The sequence below is a fragment of the Panthera uncia genome, assembly GCF_023721935.1.
Source record: "Panthera uncia isolate 11264 chromosome B3 unlocalized genomic scaffold, Puncia_PCG_1.0 HiC_scaffold_1, whole genome shotgun sequence".
Lineage (NCBI taxonomy): Eukaryota > Metazoa > Chordata > Mammalia > Carnivora > Felidae > Panthera > Panthera uncia.
The window spans coordinates 118,114,945-118,142,338 of NW_026057582.1; the positions used below are offsets into that span (position 1 = coordinate 118,114,945).

Consider the following 27,394-nt stretch of genomic DNA (forward strand, 5'->3'; position numbering starts at 1 on the left):
ACCCCTGCCCCAGATTCTGTTCTATCCTCCACTCAGCAGCCAGAGCAAGTTTTAAAGTTTAAGTCACATTACTGTCACACCTCAATTGGATCATACTTCACTCCTACTTAAAACCAATCCCAGACCTTCTTTGACTTACAAAATAAGAGCCAACTGCTCTTCCTGGTACTACCTAGCATGGCCTACAAATTCTTTCACCATATGACCCTTTCCCCTACCGCCCCACTGACCCTCTGATTATGCCTCTTACCAATCTTTCCTTTCAATATCCTGGCCTCCTTGCTGTGCCTACCATCCAAGCATGCTGATACACTCGCTCCTCCTCTCACTTGTTCAGCCTTCTCCATGAACCGCACTGCTCACATCCTCACATCCCTCAGATGTTTGTTCAAGCATCTACCTTCAGTACACTCACTGTCTCCTACTCTAAATAATTCTTAATAGCAATTGTGACCCAACTGACATGTAAAAACCAGAATGCACCCTCCTTGAAGGCATGCTCTACTCTGCCCACCACAGGAACTCAGCACCTAGAACAGTGCCTGGAACATAGTGAGGACTCAATACACATTGATGCTACTAGCAGCAGGGCAATGTTCTCCACGATGCTCACATTGTAATCTCAGTTTGTGACTATGGATGTACTACATTACATGGCAAGAAGACTTTGCAGACGTGATTAAAGTTATTGACTTTGCTATGCTTAGGCCCTGGCCCAGCACCAAGCTTATCCTGTAGGTCTAGCAAACTTTGGGTGTCTCCTGGTCACAACATCCAGAAAGATAGCTAGCCTATACTTAGCAACCCCTCCCTACCTGGCCTTGTTTCAGCATTTAGCATACATTCAGCAACATATCCTTCACATCAGCCCTGTGACGTAGGATCCATTATTAACTCCACTTTGAGATTAGGAAACTGAGTTGCAGGCAGGTTTAGAAATTCCTCTGTAGCCACACAGTGAGCATGCAGCAACAGAGATCAGAGCAGCCTGACTGCTCTCTGTCAAAGTGATACCTAGTGCTATCTCTATAAACTTAACAGGGGTCCTAGAATAGGATCTAGTTTGATTATAGAGTGATGGCCCAATTTTTTTGTTTTGTTAAAATTGAAAATGATCTGGTCTTGGATTTCATTTATTTTTAGGTTTGCTTTTTGGTTTTGAAATAACTTGTTAAATAAATACAAATGAAATAGAGTTTTCAGTGAACTGCTAAAGCCTGTTTCCTAGCATATCTTACTTTTACTATCATATCCCTTCTCTATAATATTTTATTTCATAGGACATATTTTGTGTTTGATTTTATTTGAGCTGTGGCAGACACACTATCTTTAGAACAGTGTTATTTGAGTTCTAGATTAGGACATTCTTTTGTTCCCAATCTATAGATTTCCACCCTCATTCTTTCCCTTTTGATTGCACCTTAAATATTAGACATTCTGGAGAAGGTCCTGCAATGGAGAGCACTGGTCCAGGCCCTGAGGCCTGATATGGATCCTGATTCTGAAAATTAGACACATTTCCCTATGCTCTCCAGCCTGAACTCTTTTCATTTACAAAAGTAGTTTTTTTTCATAGTAGAAAATTAAATAGTACATTTTCTGAAAATGCTTTCTAGAAATGAAGGAAATATAAACCCATACAAACAATGATAATTATTGTTGCTACCAACAGAGTTCTATGATAAGATTTCTTTTTACTTTTGATTCTAATATTTTGTTCTCAAATTTCACACAAATTAAAATATGCATGTTATGCAATCGCACCTTTGTAAAAATCCAAAAGCCCATATTCTCCTTCTCCCCTTGAACCAAGCCAGTGACTCATCTTGGAGCTGATCGCCAGACCGGGTCGGCTAGGTTGGTGCTGGCCTACTGTCCTCCTAAGCTTTGCTAAGCTCACTGCCTGTTGGCATGAGGAACATGCTAAAAGTTTCCTCTATAGAGCATGTAATTGGAAGTATTTTCTTTTGGTACCTTAAAAAATGTTGGGCATTACTCTGTAGCAAGGTCTTAATCACCTTAAGACCTTAATCACCTTAATCAACAAATTTTTGCTATATGCAAGATCTACCTTTCTGATCTCTGGCCTTCTCTGCACCCTCCACTTAAGATGTCCCATCACCTGCCGGTGTCCTAACTGCTTAGGCGGTGCTTCTGTGTGCTTTTTGATAATTATTACAGTGACCATTTGTCCTGGACCTCATGAACCTGAAGCCACAGTACAGGAAGAACTTGCCATCTGGGGATTCAAAAGAGACAACTTGCCATTTAAAAAGACATTGTGAGTAGCTGAATGATTCAGAGATTGCACTTTCTGCTCAAGCTAAAAGAAAAGAACCATCCTTGAGAATGTGTATGAAAAATCTCTCTTCATGAAACCAAAGGTACAGGTTAGCACATGCATGTAGTCAGATAAAGAATAACTTTATCTATTCATTTTCATAAGTTACTTCTACAAGAGTCTGCTTTTAATTGCTAATTATAAAACACTGTTTACCAAAGTACATTGGAATGGTAGCTCCCATGTAATAAAATTCTAATGCACTTTTTCTTTTCCAATAGATAAACCTCTAAAATATATTTAATACAAATAAATGAATGGAAACAGATTTTACTATTATTACGTTGATAATACTCAATTTTATCTTATAATTATCATTTGTCAATTGATTCCGATAAAGTGATTTTTCAAATGATGATAAATTAATTCCAGTTTAAATTTAATATTATGCATTTTGATATTATATTGTTTCTGTGCTAGTTTTTTTATACCCTGTACTTCTGATTACTGGTCTTATTAAAATAATTATAATGATTCAAATAATACCATGTCTCCAAATGTGACATAGCATAAGGCTGACAGTTAAATAAGGCCTCTGTCCCATTATATGTTTGACTCATGCTCTGTTATGTAACTTAAAACTAATAAAAGAAATATAAAGGCTATTGAAAATGAGCTGCTGGTGACTTTAATCAAATCGAGAGAAGCAAAAGAAACAATACTCATATACTTTAAAAGCAATTTCACATTAATTATCATATAATTACCAAATATATTTTACTTATCAGATTTATAAATTTTCTGATTGCCAAATCCACATACTTGTCACAAACACTGAGTATAACCTTGTATATGCACAAAAGCTCACACTTGCCTCTTTTCTTTGGCTCACTGACCAGTCTTGTGTAACCCTCTTTACCCTCCACCAGTTGTCTCGTTTCTTTTATGTATTTGCAGGAGTCAGTATTTCTCTTGTCCTAAAATGTTCAAGTTAGGACCTTGCATGCTTCTTCTTTCATCTCTATTTGGAACCCAATCACACAAACTCTTTAGGGAGGAAAGACAGAACTTACCACTCCTCTTTTTCCCCCGTAATCTCAAAACAAAAAACACTCTCTACCCCAATGCATAGAATGGCTTTCAGAATTACATTCCCTTCCTTTATAGATTTGTTTGACTCAGACCTACTAGCAAGCTCTGTTTGGCCAAGGACCACTAGGGTTAAATCACTGAGGAGTGCTAAGTAACAAATCCTAGCAGTTACTGTCTGGGTTAGCCCCGCTCCCTGAATTTCCCTTCTCTAACTATAAGACTGTGCTAATGATGCTTAGCTTATAAGGTTCCTCCTAGGATTTACCTAAAACAGATAACATAGCAATAGGTGCTCCATATTGTGATAGCTATTTTTTTGTCAAGATTTTAAGTCAAATGAGTGTTAAGAAACTTTTTTTTTTTGCAATTAACAAAATCATTCTTAAGTACATTTAAAGTAATAAGCAAGTGAGAGGAGCCTCGTATAATAAAGGAAATCAATAGAAACTTGTGCTCCCAGATGTTAAAATGTCTTTTGTGGCTGGTTGTTGGAAGCCACACTTTGCTAGCCAGATTTTTGAAATCCCCCTTCCCATTTTGCTAGACACCCTACTTCACTAAATGCAACTAAACCCACAGGATCACAAGTTAGAAGCAGTATGGAAACCTGATGCAAAATTCCACTTACAGGAATATCTTCTAATAAAAATAGTCTCAAATACTTAAAATAGTTATACGCAAGTATGTTCACTATAGGACAATTTATAACAGCATTATCGGAAAGAATATAAACATCCCAAATTAGGAAAATACTAGATGATGAAGCATTCATGCACTGTAATAATACTCATCCATTTTTAAATCATAAATATTAAAGAGTCTGTAATAACAAAACGACATGAAAAAAAAAGCACAGTACAAAACTGAAGGTGCGGTATGATCCCAACTATATAAAAATATCCATAGAAATAAGGGGAAGAAGACACCAAAATATAAAGGATGATAATTTCTGTGTGGGGGAATTAAGGATTTTTTTAATTGATATTCTGTGTCTCATGTATTTTTTGCAGTTAGCAGGCATTGTTTTAGGATTGACTATTGAGCATATGTCTTAAAAATTCAAAACTCCTCCAGCAGCTAATTCTCTAGGGAAGTTGAAGGGTCTTACACCACTTGTTCAATGTTAGCTTCCAGAAACTAACAATTATCTCTCTATTTTGAAGTTAACTTCAGAAAACCACCAAATTAAGTAAGAAATAAAGTATAGCTGTGTCTAATGGTTAACCTCCGTATGCACATTACTTCATATTTCAGGCTTGCATCCACCAGGAAGTGTAGAAACTTCATGAGTATGCAAAGCACGATAATACATTCAACCAAAATCTTAAAAAGAAAACATGTTTCCAATCCTAGCATATTCCTTACCTCTTAAATATTGCTAAATATATGCAGTATGTCAGTAAACATACTACCTAATGTATTAACTTGGAAATGTAAGCACTGTGTATGATTTTACTTACGCAGCTTTCATTCAGGGGAACACCTGGAACAACATACTTTATAGGACTTAACAGATGGGAGAGACTTTGAAAAGGAAAATTTTCATTGAACAGATAAGGAAACTGAAGGCAGGGTAGGCGAGGTGTCCACTCAAGAGGAGCAGCAAGGCAAGAATAACAATGAATGCTCTGTTCCAAGGGAATACTCTGAATGGCTGAAAGGGCTGCAACACAGGCATGTCCCGTGCTGAGGGACAGGCATGCCCCTCACTGACCTGGGTACCGGTCCCCATGTGGGGATGGTCACAAACCTCACTCCTCGGTAGAGACATGGAAATGTCAGAAGAGAAGAAAATGTCCAGAGGACAGAGAATGTCATGTACCTTAAGAGGGTCTTCCTTAATGGCCAGAGAGGTGTGGCCCAGAGGGGTCTCTGGGTAGCAGAGCCACTGTGTGCTTAAGATCTTTCTCTGATTTACATCAGTGCAGAGTACACTGTGGAATTTTTGGAGCTGATTTTTACAGAACAAGTGCTTGGCAACTTTTGTCATTAAATTTAATTTATTAATTATGGTCCATCAACTTCAAGTTACAATCCTTTTGATTAGCTGGAACAGTTTTGGGGAGGAGAAAAGTGTGGAGGAATATCAGCACCTATACAAACATTTACCTGGAATGTTTGTTATCGCTAGTTTGATGGAAAAAAAACATAGAATGCGTACCCTGATACTAAGGCTGAAATGAAAGAGCTTAAAGGAATCGATAATGCCCTATGCCCAGGTGTGTCTTGCAGACCTTCAGACACGACTAGTTTCTAGTATCTCCACTTGCATTCAGGTGGCTACAGTTCAAGGCCTTTGGATCAGGCCAGAACCACTGCCAAGTCCTGTCAATTCCACATAGCGTGGGCTTGCCTTTAAAGGCAATCCCTTTGCATAATGGAACCAAGGAAGGCAATCAAAACATTGAACATTGTCTTGTCCAACAAGCAGTAACTCCTTTATGCCTAGGAGCTTTTGAATCTTGTTTTAACCTAAGTAGAAGAAAACACAGCTGATTCTGAAACCATTTCTGAAAACATAATCTGCCTCTTTTCTCTGACTCACTTCAGAGACCCCAAATGTGGCACAGCCTTGCTCAAAATGAGAGTGTGGTATAGGACAAGGACTCTATTTATTTACAATAAACTGAAGGGCAGGGGACTGCAAAGACGGCAAGTGAGGGTTTGTTGATGTACTACTCAGCAAAGTGTCTTAAAGGCACCTGTGCACTGAAAACCATAAAATAAAAGATAGATGGTAACTCACCCAAAGTGACTGGCTAAGTTCATGGAAATACAAAAGAGAAGGAGGTTTTTGATCATGATAAAGCTAGAAAACATTCCATTGTCCATTCCCAATGAGAATAATAGTGGACGCAGATGAATTTGGAATAACGGTTCCTTTCTTCAACTTGATCTTGAAGCTGAAAGGTACACAACAGGGAAAAGCATATAATGTGAATTTTTTTGTGTCCATTCCTGAAATCATATCCTACTGCTAGTACGCACAATTTACAAAGAAAGGAACCTGGCTGTCCTTCCCCAGCACGGCTCCACAGCAGGTTGTTATCTATGTCCACTGGGCAGTAAGTTGGGACATGGAAAGGAGTTACAATATGTCTTAATTTCTTTCTACTTTTACTCAGAGTGCAGACTCATTCTCCTAATTTATTTTTCCCACGTTTTACTTTGTTTTACTTTTCAGCTTATTATCAAATGACCGATTAGTCCTATTATTAGAACAAATATCTGAAATTATCTGATCAACTGTATTTTGCATTTGTCAAATCCACAAGTGGAATCATTTTACCTTTCTGAATATTTGCCACGCGTTCAAAGCCAGCAAGCTACTCCTTGTTCTGCAATGTGCTGAGAGAAAGTATGTGGAAAGAGGGGAAAAAAGGCACATTTAAGAAACAAAGCTTCTATAGGATCACGATAATATAAGAACTGCTTTCAAAAGAGGGTTGCCACATTCTCAGCATTCTGTCCCCATAACTAAATAACTTAATAATCCCTCCATTTGGGGAAGTCTCTCAGCTCTGTGCCGGGCCCTAATTAATGCATTTGAAGTCCAGGCAGGCACAGTCCCTGGGCTCTGCAACTAACCTTAGCGAAAGAACATATTTCTCAATATGCGCATAACGCAAATAGGTGCACATGATAGAGGAACACCGCGTGTTCACAAGGAACATTTTCCCAAGGAGACCCCAGGCAAACTCCGGAACTGGGAAACATACAACAGGTACTTCCACCTCAGAAGCGAAGGCCCTCGTGTCAAGAAGGGCAGGGTGCCATGCGGTGGTCTCCTGGGCGCGTGTCCTGAGCCTTGTCGCCAGACCCGGGCGGGAGTCGGGGCGGCGAGCACTCCGCGCTGCATGCGGGAAGCCCGGGCGGCGCCTCCTACTGCCCTCAGCCCTGATCCAGGACCCCCAAAGAGAGGCTCCGCTCCCACGGTCCCCTGACCGCGGCGGGATCTTACGGGCGCAGGTGGGCTCAGGGGCAGCATTGCGGAGCCGCAGCCTGGCCACCCTGGCGCCGGCGGCCGGGCAGGGTCGGCCTCCCGCCCTGTCCGCAGCAGCGCGCCCCGCGCCTCAGTCTCGCCGACCCTTCCCGGCTCTTTGCTGGCCCTCGTACTCTCCCCTGCTCCAGCCTCAGGTCTGAGCCTCCTCAGCGAGAAACGCGTGCTGCAGTGGCGGCTCTGAGACCCCCGGCCTCAAGAAGCCCGCGCGACCCACCCGCGACACCCCCGCGGAGTCCGCGCCCACCCCGCCAGCAGCTCCGGGACACCGCGCGCCTCAGAGCCCCGAGGCTGGCGGGGCCCTCCAGGTGGGCAATTTCGCCCCTCCGGCTCCAGGGACGGCGGCGGGTGTCCCCACACCCCAAGTCCTACCGGCGGGCCCGCGGTAGCTGCGCCCTGGTGCCCCGTCCGGCCGAGCCGCACAGCTCAGGCCGCCCCTGCCCTCCCGCTCTGCCTTGCCCCCGCAGTCGCCGGGGGAAAGTTTGCGCTCCAGGCTGCCCCAGGCGCCCCGCCTGCTCTCCACCTCCCATCTCGAGCCATGCAGTTCGAGGCTCGGGAGCCCGGAGGAGAGGGATGCGTGCCCGGTCGGGGCCGCCCTTCCTCTCACCCTCGACCGCATCTTCTTACCCCACTGCCGGGGAGGCAAGCCGTCGGCGAGGGTGCCGCCGCCGCCTCCGCCGCCTCCTCCTCCTCCTCCTCCGCCTCCTCCTCCTCCTCCTCTCCCCCGGCTGGCAGGCGCGGAAGGCCGGTGCGGCGTCACCGCCCCATGCTGCCAGCGCGAACTTGCCCAGTTCTCCTGGGCCGAGCGGATCAGCCGCCCCGCGCTCCCGCCGCCGCCCTGCGGCCCCGCTCTGCGCCGCGCCCGAGGCCGCGCGCTGCCCCGCTGCAGATCCCCCCGCGCCCCCAGTGCACTCCCGCGCTCGCTCTCACCTCTCCTGAGCGCCACATGTCGTCTCTAGGATTGAAGAACGTTCCTCTGCAGAGGCGCTCCGGTAGAGGCCGCCAGACTCTCACCAAATGCGCCCTCGGGCCGGCTCAACAGAGGGGGAAGGGTTCAGCTCCAGAGGCTTGGCCTGGTTTGGGATAGGCCATACTTCTGAAGTTTCTTGATGGCTTTCAGGAACATACTGGGTGCCTTGTGTAACACCACTGGTTTCCCGTTTTTACAGAAGAACTGGGAAGGGAGTGTCAGCAAGGTTGTAGCCAGGGCCAGTGCTGGGAGTTATTCTTTTTAAGTCCAACGCTGAGCATCCCCAACCTGGTGTCCTTACTCAGTCTTCAACACACTCCTCCATGTCCTCATCTCCTATTCTCTTTAGAAATAAATTCGTTTATGAGACTTTTTAAAAAATAATTTTATCTGCAATTCATTGCTACAGGAGGGAAAGCCAGAGCAAAACTGGATTAAATTAGAATTAAACCCTTACCTACTTGCAGTATACATTTGGCGTTTGTTTGTTTGTTTGTTTGTTTGTTTTTTCCTGAAGTGTTATTTCTTGACAAGAAGCCGCTTGTCAATGACAAGGGGCTGTGGGTCTGAAGACCTGAGAATAGGCCTGGGGTTGAGCGGAGGAAGCTCGCCAAGGAGTGCTCCTAGGACCCAGACATGGGTGCACTGCACCCATGCACACAAGGGCTTCAACACTGGGGTTTGTAGGAGTATGTCTGTCTCTGTCTCAGTGGTGTAGAGCAAAGAGGTGGCACTAATGACAACTGGAAGGAAATAAGGTCCCCTTCAAGCGACAAAACAAGATGGATGCAAAAGCAAGCACCTTCCTTAAATTTAAGATTGCAGCATCTTGTTTACCCAGGAGGTGGATGCCTCTTGACTATGAAAGCCTCCAGGAGAAAATGTTCAAGATTTAAAGTTAAACCACCAAGAACACGATGAGATTTATACTGTTATCCTGTATCTTTTGTGACACTGCATTGTTTATAGTCACTTTTAACAGAATAATTGTGAGAAAAGGCAAATTTCTAACTCTGCTTCAGAAAGGATCTTTAAGTGTGTGAAGTCATTGTATTTTTCAGTTATGCCTAATACTCTGTATTCCAAATCTAAGCTACCTGCTGGTACTTTTACACATTTCAAAAATTCCAAGATTCTCCAAAAATAAGTAATTGTAAATATATTTCTGAACAGGACATAAAAAGGTATGAATGTTGCAAATACACAAGAGGTGTTATTCTGAACATACATTTAGCCACAGTATTAAATCATTCTGATTCTAGTGGTTCTACATGAAAGACAAATTACATAAAAGGCTTATTTGAAATTCTGGTTCTAAACTGGTTAACTTGAACACATACATTTCTTCATTTTCTAATTTTTCAAAAGAGATAACACTGATAAGTTTTTTGATGGTCAAAATCATTAAATTAAAAACAATCAGAATCAACTTAATGTAATTCTCACCTATTAGGTGTTAGGATTCTAGGTTTGGAGATACCTGTGATAGCTGCTCTTCTCTTAGGATTAAACAGCGTAGGGTAAATGAAAGGGTTCAAAAAACTAGTGAATCCAAAAGTTTACAGATTATGAAACAAAGTCATTCAGAAATTTATGAAAAAAAAATTTGTGGATATTCCAGGAATTACTTTTGGATTAGTGAGAGTTACATACATTAATTCTTCACAATAATACCTTATCAAGGTGTCACGGACAAATAATGAAATATAAGTGAATTTATGTTCTTTTGATGAATTATTTAAAAATTTTCCATATTTTGGGTAAGTTTTTTTATCAGTTTTAATTTCAGTACATATTATTGAATATATGGACATTGTTAAGTAAAATCTAAACTTGTATTCAGTGTAAACTTGTAAAATCTAAAATTGTATTCAAGCATGGGGCTTGGATACTTACCGTCTCCCTGTGATAAAATGGTAACACAGTCTCTAAAATAAACTAAAATGTTTATTTTAATATACAATTCAGTGTTTGCCCTGAGGAATAATGATCTATCAACTGAATTCCCATTTATTCCATTAATATTTTCCCTTTTATTGAATGACATAAAGAAAAATAGTTACACTTCTGCAAAGCAGTAGAGGGCACCCCAGTTCCACATAACCTCAGGGTTAACCAGTCTCACTTTTAATTTAGTTTCCAGTGTGAGAGCCTAAAATAGCCGAACTTGGGGATGCTGGGCAATGGGTGGAGCATTTGCCCCAATAACATCCACTGTATGCCATCCAAAACAGAGATAGGGAAGGAAGGCTCTGTGTGAGTAGGTGTTGCAGAGATGGCTAAAACATGGGAAGCAATGTCACCATGAGGAAACAGAGCTTGACAAGAAGTTGAGTAGAGGATGTCATAAGCCAAGAGCCCATTTAACAAAATAAAGCATTTTTGTGGAACTGCATGTAATTTTGTATTTATTAAAAATGAGGGTAAAGAAAGAAAGAGGTAAGATGAGGCAGATACACAGAGGCCAGGTTAAAGAAGACAGGAAATGTGGAGCTAAGGAGTTAACTTCCTCCTGCCAACAAGAAAAAGCTACTGAATAGTTTTGTTGGTCCGAGGAAGGACATGATTGTAGAAGAGATTCACCCTGGGAATTGTATAGGGGAAAAAAAAAAGTGTTGGGAGGAGACAAATCCAGGCCAGAAACAGGTAAGAATATCACAGTGCCAGCCCACGGTGGGAATTTAATAAATATTTCATTAATGGAACGATAAACTCATTGATTCTCAGGTATTCAAAGCACAATTTTAAGTGCTTTGCCCAAATGGAAACAAGAGAGTCTTTTTTTTTTTTTAATGTTTATTTATTTTTGAGAGACAGAACATGAGTAGAAGAGGGGCAGAGAGAGGGATGGAGACACAAAATCTGAAGCGGGCTCCAGGCTCCGAGCTGTCAGCACAGAGTCCAATGCGGGGCTCAAACTCACAAACTGGGAGATCCTGACCTTAGCTGAAGTTGGATGCTTAACCGACTGAGCCACCCAGGCACCCCAAGAGAGTTTTGACTGTTAAGGAAACAGAAAGGTCAAGTCTGACTAGAAGAAGGAAAATTCCTAGGAAAAGATGACAACTGATTTGGACTCAGAAAAAGAATTTGGACAGAAAATATCAGAAAAAGCAAAAGAAAGAGTAGGAAGAAGGGTAGAAGGTACAGGATGCTCTAAGTAATAAATACTCCATTCACAGAAAGCATACTCTGTGTTTTCAATCCATCATGTATTTATTTTATTTTCACTTTATTTAAGTTACAGCTCACATATTAGCAATCTGAAGGCTACATGTATACTATGGCCATGTTTTAATTAGCCAGCACTGTTTTAAAATAAATTAGAGGAACACCTGTGTGGCTCAGTTAAGCATCTCTTCATTTCAGCTCGGGTCATGATCTCATGGTTCATGATATCAAGCCCCGCTTTGGGCTTTGCACTAACAGCTCACAGCCTGTTTGGGATTCTCTCTCTTCTCTCTCTCTGCCCCTCTCCCCACTCATGTGCATGATTGTGCTCTCTCTCTCTCTCTCTCTTTCTCTCTCGAAAATAAATAAACTTTAAAATATATTAGAGACAATTAAAAACCAGGTTTCACATTAATAAATAAATAAGCAAATGAGTGAGTAAATAACTACTCTAAATTTCTGGCTTTTCTTAAAAGAGAAAAAATAGAAAACAGATTTAGCAATAATAAGCATACATTCCCATCTTCTCATCCTACCCCACTCTACTTGTGGGTATGGGCTCTTTAGAACATTTTTTTCTTTTTACACTTAGCCTGCCCCCTTCAATCTGCCCCCCCTTACCTGGCAAATATAGGGGCGCCTGGGTGGCTCAGTAGGTTAAACATCAGACTTGGGCTCAGGTCATGATCTCGCGGTCTGGTCCGTGAGTTCCAGCCCCACATCAGGTTCTGTGTTGACACCTCAGAGACTGCAGCCAGCTTCGGATTCTGTGTCTCCCTCTCTCTCTGCTCCTCCCCTGCTTGTGCTGTGTCTCTGTCTCTCATAAATGAATAAATGTTAAAAAAAACTATGTTACCTGACAAATAGAACCAACTGAGGTTTTTAAAAAGATTTACAATTTTTAATTTTGATTTCACTTTTCTCTGTCACTGGCTTGGTAGTTGTATCTATTTTATTTTGTTTTGTTCTAGTTGCTTTAGGGTTTAAAATAGATACCTTTAAAATAATACATAGTCTACCTTTAAATTACATCATTTCATGTATAGTATATGAATCTTACAATATGCTTCTATTTTTTCTCTGTCCTATTTGCTGTTGTTGTCACACATGTTCTACATAGGTTAATTGTTAGTCAATTGTCTTTTAACAATCATCTCTTTTGTTTAATACCAGTAAAATATAATATAAAATTTACACTTAAATCTATTTAAGTGTACAATTAAGTGACATTAAGTTCACTCACTGTGTTGTGCAACAAACACCACTATCCATCTCCAGAACTTTTTCATCATTCCCAGCTGAAACTCTATAACTACTAAATAACCCACCCTCAGCTCCTGTTAACTACTGCTCTATTTTCTGTCACTGAAGAATTTGACTGTTCTAGGTACCTAATATCAGTGGAATCATATAACAATTCTTCCTTTGTGTCTTCCTCATTTTACTTGTCATAATTTTTTTTCAGGATTCATACATGTTATAGCACATATTTGTACTTTATTCCTTTTTAAGGCAGAATAACATTCCACAGTATGTATATGTCAAAATTTGTTTATCCATTCATGTGTATGTGGACATGTAGGTTGTTTCCACCTTTTAACTATTGTGAATCATGTTGCTATGAACATTGGTGTACCTATTCAAGCCTCTGCTTTCAATTCTTTTCTATGTATACCCAGAAGTACAGTTTTGGGATCATAGGGTAATATATATTTAATTTTTTGAGAAACTGGCATGCTGTTTTGGATAGTGGCTACAGTATTCTGCATTCCTAAGAGCAAGAGTTCCAATTTCTACACATCCTCAACAACACCTGTTTTCCATTTTTGTTTTTTGTTTTATAAGTCTCTGTTATTTTGATTTGCATTTCCCTAATGATTAGTGATGTTGAGCACCACATAATGTGCTTATTGGCCATTTTTTATATCTTCTTTCAAGAAATGTCTACACAGATTTGCTCAGTTTTGAAATAGATTATTTCTTTTTTCATTTTTGTGTTATAGGAGGTTTTTTTAAATATATTCTGTATATTAATCTCTTACCAGATATATGATTTGAAAATATTTTCTCCCATTATGTGTGTTGCTTTTCTATTCGATTGAGAGTGTCTTTTGATGCACAAAATTTTAAATTTTAATGAAGTTCACTTTGTCTATTTTTTGTTACTGTTGCCTGTACTTTTGGTGTACATTGCAAGTAACCATTGTCAAACCAATTGTCAAATTCAGTCATGAAGCTTTCCTCTATGTTATTTTCTTCAAGTTTTAGCTCTTACATGTGCATCTTTGATGTATGTTGAGTTCATTTCGCATATGGTGTTAGGTAAAGGTTCAAGTTAATTCTTTTGCATATGAATGCACAGTTTTCTAAACACTATTTGTAGAAAATACTTTTTTTTTCTGTCACTGAATGATCTTGGCATCTTTGGCAAGTCATTTGACCATATATGCAAGGATTTATTTCTAGGCTTTTTAGTCTGTCTTTATGCCTGTACCACACTATTTTGGTTACTGTGGTTCAGTGTGAGTCCTCCAACTTCATTCTTCTTTTTCAAGATTGTTTTAGGTATTCAGTGGTCCTTGAGATTCATGTGAATTTGGAAAATGTTTTTCTATTTCTGTAGAAAATAATGTCACTGGGATTTTGATAAGGATTGTGTTAAATTTGTATATCCCTTTGAGTAGAATTTGCATCATAACAATATTAGGTCTTCCAATCATTGAACAGGGAATATTTTGTCATTGATTTAACTCTTCTGTAATTTCTTTCAGCTACATTTTGTAGTTTTCATTGTACAAGTCTTTCACATCGTTGCTTAGGTTAATTCCTAAGTATTTTATTATTTATGCTACCTTCATACATAGAAAAAGTAATACAGTTGACTCTTGAGCAACATGGGGGTTAGGGAAGCTACCATTCCATGCAGTCAAAAAGTTATGTATAACTTAACTACTAATAGCCACTGTTGACCAGAAGGCTTACTGATAGTCAATTAGCACATATTTTGTGTGATATATATGTATTATATACTGTGTTCTTACAATAAAGTAAGCAAGAGCAAAGAAAATGTTATGATGAAAATCATAAAGAAAAGAATATACATTACCATTTTCATCCATTCTGTTGCAAAAAGCAAGATTTCATTCTTTTTTTAGGGATAAATAATATTCTGTTGTGTATATATAAACCACATTTTCTTTTTCCATTCATTTGTTGATGGACACTTAGTTTATTTCCATATCTTTGCTATTGTAAATAATGTTGTAATGCAATGGGAATGCAGCTGTCTTTTGGAGTTAGTCTTTTTGTTTTCTTCAGATAAATACCCACAAGTGTAATTGCTGGATCATATGGTAGTTCTATTTTTAGTTTTTTGAGGAACTCCATACTCTTTCCCATAGTGGCTGCACCAACTTACACTCCCATCAATAGTGCACAGGATTCCTTCCATATCCTCATCAACACTTGTTATATCTTTTCTTTTTGGTAATAGCCATTCTAATAAGTGTCAGGTAATATCTCATTGTTTTGATTTGCATTTCTCTGGTGATTAGTGATGTCAAGAATCTTTTAATGTACCTGTTGGTCTTCTGTATGTGTTCCTTGGGAAAATGTCTGTTCAGATCATCTGCTTATTTTCTAATTGGACTATTTGGTTTTTTGCTATAGAGTTGTATGTGTTCTTCACATATTTTGGATTTATCCACTTATTGGATATATGATTTGCAAATATCTTCTCCCATTTATGAGGTTGCCTTTTCATTTTGTTGATGGTTTCCTCTGCCATGAAGACACTTTTAATTTGATATAGTTCCACTTATTTATTTTTGCTTTTATTGCCTTTGTTTTTGTATAAACCCAAAAACTCATAAGCAAAACCAAGACTGATGTTAAGGAGTTTACTATCTACATCTATGTTTCTTCTAGGAATTTTATGGTTTCAGATCTTACATTCAATTGTTTAATCCATTTTGAATTAATTTTTGTGTATGAAATAAGATAGTTTTCCAGTTCCATCCTTTTTTTTTTTTTTTGAGAGAGAGAGAGCACAAGTTTGGGAGAGGGGTGGGGAGAGAGAGAGAGAGAGAGAGAGAGAAAAGAGAGAGAGAGAGAGAGAGAGAGAGAGAGAGAGAGAGAGAGAGAATTTCAAGCAGGCTCCATGCTCAACACAGAGCCTGATGTGGGGCTTAATCCCACAACTCTGGGATTGTGACCTGAGATGAAATCAAGAGTTGGACATTCAAACAACTGAGCCACCCAGATACTCCTCCAATTTCATTCTTCTGCATATTGCTGTCCAGTTTTTTTTCCAACACCATTTATTGAAGAAACTCTCCTTTCCCCACATGCTCTTGGATACTTTGCCATAACTTAGTTGACCATTGACACATGGTTGATTTCTAGGTTGTCTATTCTGTTCCGTTGATCTATATGTCTATTTTTATGCCAATACCATACTGTTTTGAATACATAGTTCTGTAATGTAGTTGAAATCAGGGTGTGTGATACCTCTGGGTTTGTTCTTCTTTTTCAATATTGCTTTGGATACTCAAAGTATTTTGTGTTCCCATACAAATTGTAGAATTTTTTTCTTTAGTTCTGTGAAAAATGCCATTGGAATTTTTATAGGGATTGTGTTGAATCTATACCCAAGATTACTTTGGGTAGGTTGGACATTTTAACAATATTAATTCTTCCAATTCATAAGCGTAGAACGTCTTTTGATTTATTCGTGTCTTCAGTTACCTTCATCAATGTTTTATAGTGTTCAATGTACATGTTTTTAATCTCCTTGGTTAAATTATATCTAGGTGTTTTATACTTTTTGATGTGATTTTATATGAGATTTAAAAATATTTCTCTTTCTGATAGCTCATTATTAGTGTATAGAAATGCAATTGATTTCTGTAGGTTGATTTTGTATCCTGTAACTGCTGAATTTATTTATTAATTCTAACACTGTTTTTTGTAAAGTGTTCAAGGTTTTCTATATATAATATTTTGTTATCTGCCATTAGTGACAGTTTTACTTCTTTTCTAATTCGGATGCATTTTGTTTATTTTTCTGCCCTACTTGCTGTGGCTAGGACTTCCAATACTATGTTGAATAAAATTGGTAAGAGTGGGCATCTGTGTCTTTTTCCTGATCATAGAGAAAACGCTTTCAGCCTTTCATTGTTTTGTATTATGTTAGTTGTGGACTTGACACATATGACCTTTATTATGATGAAGAATATTCTCTTTATATTCACTCTGTTGGGAGTTTTTATCGTAAATGAATTTTGAATTCTGTCAAATGTTATTTCTGCATCTATTGAGATATGTATGTTTTATTTCTCATTTTTTTAATGTGGTATATCATCTATATTGATATGCAGATTTTGAACCATTCTTGCAACCTGGAATAAATCTCAATTGATCATAGTGTATGGTCCATTTAATGTATTGTTAAATTTGATTTTTTTAATAGTTTGTTGAGCATTTTCACTGTATTAATCAGGGATATTGACAAGCAATTTTCCTTTTTTGTGTCTTTGTCTGGTTTTGATAGCTGGGTAATGCTGGCCTCAAAAATAAGTTTGGATGTGCTCCCTCTTCTTTTATTTTTTGGAAAAGTTTAAGAACGATTGATATTAACTCTTTTTTGAATGTTTGGTAGAAATTAAGTGAAGTTGTTTGGTCCTGAGCTTCTATTATTAAGGAATTTTTAAATTAAAAATTTGAATTCAAATTGGATATTGTTCCAATATCCTTATTAGTCATGGGTCTGATAAGGTATTTTGTTTCTTCATGATTCCTTCTTGGAAGGTTGTATGTTTCTTGGCATTTAACAGTTTCTTCTAGGTTTCCAATGTGTTCATGTATAATTGTTCATAGTAGTCTCTTATATTCTTTGCATTTCTGTGGTATATGTTGTAAACTCTCTGCTTTCATTATGATTTTATTTATTTCAGTGCGCTCTCTCTCTCTCTCTCTCTGTGACTAAAGACTTTGTACCTAAAGTTTTGTTAATGTGGTTTATCTTCTTAAAGAACAAACTATGGTTCTATTGATCTTTTCTATTGTCTTTTTAGTCACTATTTCACTAATTTCTGGTCTTATCTTTCTTATTTCCTTTCTTTTATTAACTCGGAAATTCATTTTTCTTTGTTGTTCTTTTTAGCTCCTCTGGATGTATGGTTTGGTTTTCAACTTGAGATTTTTCTTGTTTCTAGAGGGAGACCTGTATTGTTATAAACTTCCCTCTTAGAAATGCTTTTGCTGTGTTCCAGAGGTTTTGGATCATTGTGTTTTCATTTTCATTTGTTCCCATGTACTTTTTAATTTCTTCTTTGGTTTCCTGTTGACCCATTCATTGTTTAGTAACATGTTATTTAGCCTCCATTTATTTGTGTTCTTTCCATATTTTTTTCTTATGGTTGATTTTAGTTTAATAACATTGTGGTCAGAAAAGATTCATGCCATGGCTTCCATCTTTCTGTATTTGTTGAGCCCTTATTTTGTGGCCTAATATGTGATCTATTCTGGAGAATGTTCCATGTGCACTTGAAAAGAAGTGTGTTCTGCTGCTTTAGGATGGAATGTTCTGAATATATCTGTTAAAATCCATCTGTTCCAGTGTGTCATTCAAAGCCTCTCTTTGTTGATTTCCTGTTTGGATAATCTATCCATTGATGTAAGTGTGGTGTTAAAGTCCCCTTTAACAATTATTTTATTACTATTGATTAGCTACTTTTTGTTTGTTATTATTTTATGTATTTGAATGCTTTATGTTAGCTGCATACATATTTACAATTATTATATCTTCTTGCTGGATTGCCACCTTTATTATTTATATAGTGTCCTTCTTTGTCTCTTGTTATACTCCTTGTTTTAATGTGTATTTTTCTGATGTAAGTATTGCTATTCTGGCTTTTTGACATCAATTTGCATGATAATTGTTTCTCTAATCCCTCCCTTTCAAACTTCAGGTGTTTTTAGGTTAAAATGAGTCTCTTGTAGGCAGCATATAGATGAGTCTTGTTTTTTTTTAATCCATTCTTTCAATTTTTGTCTTTTGATTGGAGCACTTAGTACTTTTTAATTCAAAACAGTTATTGATAAATGTGTATTTAGTGCCATTTTATTCCCTGTTTTGTGGTTGTTTCTGAAGATTTTCTCTGATCCTTTCTTGTCTTTCTCTCTTTTGTGGCTTGCTGATTTTGTTTAGTTCTATATTTATATTTCTTTCTCCTTATTATTTACATGTTTATTAGTGTTTTTTATATATGGTTACCATTAGGTTTGTATATAACCTTTTCTGCATATAGCCGTCTATATTAAGTTGAAGATTGTTTAAGTTTGAACACATTCTTTTCTTTTTGTTCTTGACCACATTACAGGTATATGGTGTCATATTTTACATTCACTTTTCTGTGAGTTCCTTGACTGATATTTTACTGAAATGTTTATTTTTACTTCTTTTGTTTTCCCCAACTTTATACTATCACTTTTGATTTTTCCTTTCCACTGGAAGAGTCCTTTTTAATATTACTTACAGGGCTGGTTAAGTAGTCTGGGAAACTCTTTATCTCTCTTTCTGTTCTGAATGACATCTTGCTGGATAGAATATTCCTGGCTGCAGATTTTTCCCATTCAGCACTTTGAATATATTATGCCATTCCCTTCTGGCTTGCAAAGTTTCTGTTGAAAATCTTCTGCCTAACTTTGGGCTTTTCCTTTGTTAAGTTACTCTCTTCTTTTGTCTTTTTGCTTTTAAGATTTTTTTCTTTATCACTATATTTTGCCAATTTAATTAGAATATGTCTTGATGTATGTCTACTTATGTTGATTTTGGCTGGAGTTTTCTGTGCTTCCTGGATCTGGATATCTGCTTTCCTCTTCAGAGTAGGAATGTATTCAGCTATTATTTCTTCAAATAAGACTTTTGCTCCCTTCTCTCTCTCTTATTCTTCTGGGACTCCTATAATATGAATGTTGTTATGTTTGATGGAATCCCTGAGTTCCCCAGGTCTTTTCTCATTTTCGTGTAATTGTTTTCTCTTTTCAGCAGATTTCTTTTCATTTCTCTGTCTTCTATGTCACTACTTTGTTCCTCTGCTTCTTCTATTCTGCTCTTCATGCCATCAAGCATATTTCTCATTTCATTTATTAAGCCTTTTATCTCCATTTATCTCTGCTATGTTATTCCTTATCCTCTGTCCTAAGGATCTTATTCATGTCTTCTATTCTTTTCTCAAGTCCAGTGAGTATCCTTGTGACCATTGCTTTAAATTCTAAATCAGCCATGTCACTTATATCTCTTTCACTTAGATCTCTGGCCATGGCTTTGTCCTGTTCTTTCATTTTAGATCAATTTCTCCATCTCCTCATTTTGTCTGCCTCTCTGTGTCTGTTTCTTTGTGTTAAGATAGTCAGCTGTGTCCTCTCTTTTTTTTTTAAACGTTTATTTATTTTTGAGACAGAGAGAGACAGAGCATGAATGGGGGAGGGTCAGAGAGAGAGGGAGACACAGAATCGGAAACAGGCTCCAGGCTCTGAGCTGTCCGCACAGAGTCCGACGTGGGGCTCGAACTCACGGACTGCGAGATCATGACCTGAGCCTAAGTCGGACGCTCAACTGACTGAGCCACCCAGGCGCCCCTCCTCTCTCTTGAAAGTAGTGACTTTATGAAGAAAAGTTCCTGGAATGCCCTGCAGTGCACTGTCCCATGTTTACCAGAAACTGGAATTTCAGGAGAATATCCTATGTGTGTTGCTTATGCCCTGCTATTGTGTCTGAGTCATTTTTCCTTTCAGGTATCTGCACTGATAGTCTGCATGTTGTGGGTTGTGCTTGCTCTCTGTGGTGTTACTGGGACCCAGGCAGGCCGGCTCTGAAGGGGTATGCCCACAGGGGAACTTGGAAGTAGGGCAGCACTGTTAGCAAAATTTGCATTGGAACACTAGTCCTTTTCTGGGTTCCCCCAAAGCACTGTGGCAGCTGGGAGCTGTGTGCTGAGGTGGCCAGGGGCATGAGGCTGGGTGTGGCTTGAGTGACGGCTGTGCGGGGCTGGGCTTAGAGTGGGATGGTGGCTGGGGTGCACAGCTGTGCATGGCATGCAGTGGCAACTTTCTACCCGGTGGCTGGTCATGGAGCACAACAATGGCTGGGGCATGTGGTTGGGCTCTATGATGCAACTGGGCAGGATGCATGTGAAACTTTAACACAATTTTCTCTGATCTCTGGGTTGAAGCTACAAGGGTCTGCGCAGACCTGCCTCCTGCAGGTGGCTCTGTACTTATGCTGGAAGGCAGGGGCTAAAAATGGCACCTACCAGCTCCATCCTTTTCAAAGAAGTCCCCCAACACGTTCCAAAATCAGTATGAACAGATCTGTCTCCTGTTTGTCCCAGAATTATGCAAATTGTCATTTTTGTGCTCCTTCTCTGGGCAGGCTGTTGTCTCTGACCCCCCCCCCCCGCCCCCAGCTCACCCAGCACTAAATCAGCTTTTAAAGCTATAGGCTCCAAGTCCCACTGGTTTTACCAAATTACAGAATTCAGCCCCTCTGGTTTTTAAACCAATGAGGATTATTATTCTTCTCCATGTAAGCTCCCTGGTGCAAGGGCCCATTTCTCTGCCCTCTCTGTGCACACAGCTCCCTCCTTCCTGGGGGCAGACTCCTTTTGCCTTTCTGACCTCCTTAACCTTTCAGATGCAGCTTCTTCTTTATATTTAGTTGTGGAATTTGTTCTGCCAGTATTCAGATCACTCTCTGGTTTATTGACTTGGATGTAGAGGATATGTAGTTGTAAAACTGGGATGGGTTGAGCTCAGGGTCCTTCTACTCTCCATCTTTCCAAATTTTCTCAACTCTAAACCCATTTAGTGTAAATGCCATACAAATGACTAAATGAGTTATAAAATATTTACCTTATGAATTAATATACATATTTCACTTAATGACTAGTTCTGTAAAATTTATACGGCTTCCTGCTACTTTAATAAACATTTAAATAAATTTTTAAAAACCTGTCAGGTGGTTGCTAGGGAAATTTGAAAATTCCCAAGGAATTCCCTTCTTTATTGTTATATTTTTCTAATTTAATTACAATATGTCTTGGCGTGGGTTTTGATAGAAGTTCTCTGTGCCTATTAGATCTGGATATTTGTTTCCTGAAATAAGATAAGGTATTTGGAAGTCTCTGAGAAATATGGCACACACATGGAAAGCACTCAGCAACTGGCATCTATAATTGTTACCATATTAATTATTAAAAAATAATGAGCCATGTTCATACACACACACACACACACACACACACACCCCTAAATAAGAGGTTATATATAGCAGAATTGTCTAATAAAGAGCTGGAACAGATAATCAAAGGAGAAAATAACATGAGGTAAAGTACTTATAGTGCAGTATCAACAGCATAGCTAAAGGAGATAAAGAAGTATTGAAAAATAACAAAGTCAATGTATGTTAAGAGATCAGCCTACAATCAACCCAGCCCCATGGAGATCAGCCTGGAAAAGAGTAAATGTACCAATTATGACTAGACCTTGATAACTCAAGATAATATTTAATGGTTAAATTTATTCTAAGAATTCAAGCTGGGTTTAACATTTCTAAATCAATCAGTGTAATTAACTTCATAATGGAGAAAGTAAAAATATATGTATATGATCTCAATGAATAGAGAAAACAAAAAAGGTAATTTACTTAATTTGAAAGTAATCCTTTTTAAAAATAGTAGAAAACTTCATATTTAGATTAAATAGTTTCTTTAAACTGAAGGGTAATAAAAGAATTCTCATTGTTCTCACTTCTGTTTAACATTATGCAATAAGACAAGAATATAAAATTAAAATATTAGAAAATAGGAAATAAAACTTTCATTATTTACATTATTCTGTTCATAGAAAATCCAAAGTATCTAAACATAAATTGTTATAATTTAAAATGTGTTTAAAAATTTGCTAAATAAAAGACAAAACTAGCTTTCATTTCCTATGCCAGCAATAAAATTTAAAAAAAATTTAAAGGGAAATTCCTTATTATAGAGTGAAAATGTCCAATACTTAATAATCAACATTGCAAAAGACATATAAAGCCTTCATATGAAAGATACAAAATATTACTGATATAAATTTGGAAGACCTAAATAAGCATAGGAACAAACCATGTCTCTAGATTGGAAGATTCACATTGTAAAAGAGTAATTCTACCCAAAGTACTATCGAGTTTAATTCAGTCTCAATGAAAATGACAACAGGGTTGTGCACATGGATGTGACTTGAGAATTGATTGTAAAAGATTCAGTTAAGGGATGACAGAGTAGGAAGCACCAGAAATATGTCTTTGCATATATACAATTGAACTAACAGAATCTGTCTGATGTAACTATTTTGGAACTCTGGAGTCTATTGAAGGCTTGCAATTTCCAGGGGGAAAACTGGGTTGGTATATTGGTTAATTTTGGTCAATTCTGCTTTTAGCACAGTAGTAGCCATCCATCTCCCACCCCTCAGCCACATGGCAGGCAGATATGCATGTATTCCAAAAGTAGCTTGCACACAGTTTGCAAGAGCCTGGATGGACAAAAAGAACTCTGTCCTCCAAATATTGAAGATATGTACTCTGAACATTGATTGCTGATTCTGATCACAGAGATGCCAAAAAAGTAGAGGCCAGTAGAGGCCATTACTTTTACATGTCCTCATTGCTTCAAGTCCCTACTCTGACTGAAGTAACTTCAAGAAGATTTAGAGTCAATGCCATTTTTTAAAAGTTTTTATTTAAATGCCAGCTAACATACAATGTACTAACATACAATTAGTTTCAGGAGCACAATATAGTAATTCAACACTTCCACACAACACACAATGCTCATTGCAACAGATGAATTCCTTAATCCCCATCACCAATTTAGCCCAACCTCCACCTACGTCCTTTCCAATAACCATCAGTTTGTTCTCTATAGTTAAGAGTTGGCTTCTTGGTTTCCCTCTCACTCTGTTTTTGTTTTTGTTTTTCCCTTTACTCACTTGTTTGTTTCTTAAATTCCATATATGAGAGAAATCATATGGTATTTGTCTTTCTCTGACCCACTTATTTTGTTTACTCTCTAGCTCCAGCCACGTCATTGCAAATGGCAAGTTTTCACTCTTTTTATTGCTGAATAATATTCTGTTGTGTATATATTATACCATATCTTCTTTATCAATTCATCAGATGATGGAAACTTGGGCTGTTTCCATAATTTGGCTATTGTAGATAATGCTGCTATAAACATTGGGGTGCATGTATCTCTTCACATACACCACATTAATAAAAGAAAGGATAAGAATCATACGATCATTTTAATAGATTCCCAAAAAGCATTTGACAAAGTATGACCTTAATTCATGATCAAAACCGTCAACAAAGTACGTTTATAGGGAATATACCTCAACATAATAAAGGTCATCTAGGAAAAACCCGGAGCTAATATCATCTTCAGGGGAGAAAAACAGAGCATTTCCTCTATGGTCAGAAAAAAGACAGGGTGTCAACTCTCACCATTTTTATTTAACATAGTTCTGGGAGTCCTATCCACAGCAATCAGACACCAAAAAAAAAAAAAATAAAATAAAAAGCATCCAAATTGGTAAGAAAGATGTCAATCTTTTCTTATTTGAAGATGAAAGTAAGAATCCACCAAAGAAAATTGCTAGAACTGATAGATGAATTCAGTAAAGTCACAGAATGCAAAACCAACATACGGAATCTGTTGCATTTCTATGTACTGATAATAAAATAGCAGAAAGAGAAATTAAGGATTCCAACCCATTTATAATTGCACCCAAACCTATAAGACACTTAAGAATAAACTTAACCAAAGAAGTGAAATACCTGTGCTCTGAAAACTTTAAAACACTGATGAAAGAAATTGAAGATGACACAAAGGAATGGAAAGACATTCCATGTTTATGGATTGAAGAACAAATATTACTAAAATGTCTATACTATCCAAGAATTCTACACATTTAATGCTATCCATATTAAAATACTAAAAGCATTTTTCACAGAATTGGAACAAACAATTCTAAAATTTATATAAAAGCACAAAAAGACCCCAAATAGTCAATACAACCTTGAAAAAGAAAAGAAAAGCTGAAAGCATTACAATTGGAGACTTCAAGTTGTATTGCAAAGTTATGGTGACGAAAATGCTATGGTACTGGCCCAAAAAAAAAAAAAAAAAAAAAAAAAAAAAGACACATAGGTCAATGGACCAGAATATAAAACCCAGAAATGAAACCACAACTATACAGTCAATTAATTTTCAACAAAGCAAGAAAAAATATGCAATGAGGAAAAGATAGTCTCTTCAACAAATGGTGTTAAGAAAACTGTACAGCTACATGCAAGAGAATGAAACTGGACCACTTTCTTACACCATACACCCAAATAAACTCAAAATGGATTAAAGACCAAAGTGTGAGACCTGAAACCATAAAAATCCTAGCAGAGAACACAGGGAGTGTCTTTGACATCGACCATAAAAACTTCTTCCTAGTTATGTCTCCTAAGGCAAGGGAAACAAAAACAAACATAAAGTATTAGGTCTTATCAAAATAAAAAGATCTGCACAGTGAAGGAAACAATCAACAAAACTGAAAGGCAACCTATGAAGTGGGAGACGTTCCATGCAAATGACATCTGGTAAAATGTTAGCATCCAAAGCATATAAAGAACTTATGAAACTCAACACCCCCAAAACAAATAATCCAATTAAAAAATGGGCTGAAGGGGAGAAGCCAAGATGGCGGAACAGCATGGAAGCTTTTTGTGTGTCTCGCAGCCATGAAATACAGCCAGACCAACACTAAACCATCCTACACAGCTTGAAAAATGATTGGAAGATTAACACAACAATCTGCACAAACTGAACCACAGAATTCAGCAGATATGAGACACGAAGAGCTGAAATTGGGAAGCAAGAAGCCCTGAAAGGTAGGGAACCCCTTTTGCGGGCAGAGAGAGGACAGAGACTGGGGGGGGGGGGTAGCATACGGGAAAAGCACTCCTCCCCAAAAGCAGCTGGAGAGAAAGTAGAAAATTAGAAACAGCCACAAGGACTAAACTAAAAAGGGTGAAAGGAGAAAGGGGAGAGTTTAAATTCCATTAGACTGTAAACAAGGGGAGCGCAAAGGCTGCAACTCCACAGCTCGATACCTGGTGGTGCTCTGGTGGGAAAGGTAAATCCCCAGGAACAGAGTGGGGTCTGGGAGATTCTCGGGCCACACAGGGGGAAAAGTGGTTTCACTGCTGGAGGGACATTTGATAGAGACTGTTGGGGCCACCTGGTGCCAGCAGACCCCAGAGGGCAGCTGCATTTGCTGGTGCTAGGGCAAGGTTGTTGAGGATGAAGCCTGAACCCAGATGTGTGTTGCGATTTTCCATGGTCCCTGAAATGCTGATGCTACATTGTCTCATGATCTTTTCTTGGGGCAGGCTGGCCCCTGGCTGCAGTCTCAGGGCACCGGCAACAGCAGGGTACAGCGGGCATTCCTGGGTGCAGTCGACATTTGGCCATTGCTCATTTGGCCATTGCTTGGTGAGACCCTCCCACAGAGGGGTGGAGCAGGTCAAAGCCACAGTCCTTCAGAAGTAAGGGGCAGGGGAAAGCAGCCGAATCTAAGACAAAACTCGGGAGAGAGGTACTGCCTGGGGCCTGGTCACAGAGAGTGGAAAAGTGGGGAGTGGATGAGAGCTGAAGACAGGACTGGTGCACGATTCCTGATCCGGGTGGCATCGGACTGGGTGGCTGGGTGGTGCCAGATTTCACCACTCCTGTGCATGCGCAACTGCACCAATGAGCACCGCAACAATCTACCCCAGTAGGCCAGCAGCGCCATCTACTGGAGAGCGGAGCTGTTACACCAAGCACCTAACCAACTGGTCCAACTTTGCTCTTCAAGAACACAAACCTCGGGGCGCCTGGGTGGCGCAGTCGGTTAAGCATCCGACTTCAGCCAGGTCACGATCTCGCGGTCTGTGAGTTCGAGCCCCGCGTCAGGCTCTGGGCTGATGGCTCGGAGCCTGGAGCCTGGAGCCTGTTTCTCATTCTGTGTCTCCCTCTCTCTCTGCCCCTCCCCCGTTCATGCTCTGTCTCTCTCTGTCCCAAAAATAAATAAAAAAACGTTGAAAAAAAAAAATTAAAAAAAAAAAAAAAGAACACAAACCTCACCGCCAGCTTAATTTATGGACTATAAAGAGCTACATGGACTGACCTCTAGGGGAAAATGAAGCAGTTTCAGTCTTCAATCTGTTAGCAGGTTCATTTATTCATTTTTTTCTCTCTCTTTTTCCTTTTTCTCTTTTATAATTCTTTTTTTTTCTTGAATACAAAAAGAGAAAAAAATAATTTTTATTTTCAATTTTTATTAAAAATATCTGTGTTTAATTTTTATTACTGTATTTTTTACTTTTGTATAAATTTTTTCAAATTCTGCTTTACTTCCATCATTTTATTTTAGTCTACTTCAGTGTACTCACATTTTCAAATTTTCAAACAATTTTCTTTTTTTTCTTTCTTTTTCTTTTTTTCTCTTTTTCATTTCTTGTCTTTTTCTTGAATGCAGAAAGAGAAAAACTTCATTTTTACTTTCAATTTCTTTTGGAAATATTTTTATTTAATTTTGATTACTATATTTTTTGTTTTTATGTAATGTTTTCCAAATACTATGTCACTCCCATCATTTTATTTCAGTCTACTACAGTGTATTCACCTTTTCTCTTTTTTTAAATTTTTTAAAGGTTTATTCATTTTTCAGAGACAGACAGAGCATGAGTGGGGGAGAGGCAAAGAAAGAGGAAGACACAGAATCCAAAGCAAGTTCCAGGCTC

General features: G+C 38.5%; 1 protein-coding gene across 2 annotated transcripts in view; it reads right to left on the bottom strand.

The window, feature by feature from the left end:
* Positions 1-6,264, bottom strand: part of GABRA5 (gamma-aminobutyric acid type A receptor subunit alpha5) — an 80,472-nt gene extending 74,208 nt beyond the window's left edge. For both annotated transcript variants that reach the window (XM_049613940.1, XM_049613939.1), the window contains exon 1: positions 6,120-6,264. In XM_049613940.1, the coding sequence (XP_049469897.1) occupies positions 6,120-6,205 (86 nt within the window). In that variant the 5' untranslated portion in view covers positions 6,206-6,264. The remainder of the gene's footprint in view (positions 1-6,119) is intronic.
* Between the last annotated feature and the right edge of the window lie 21,130 nt (positions 6,265-27,394).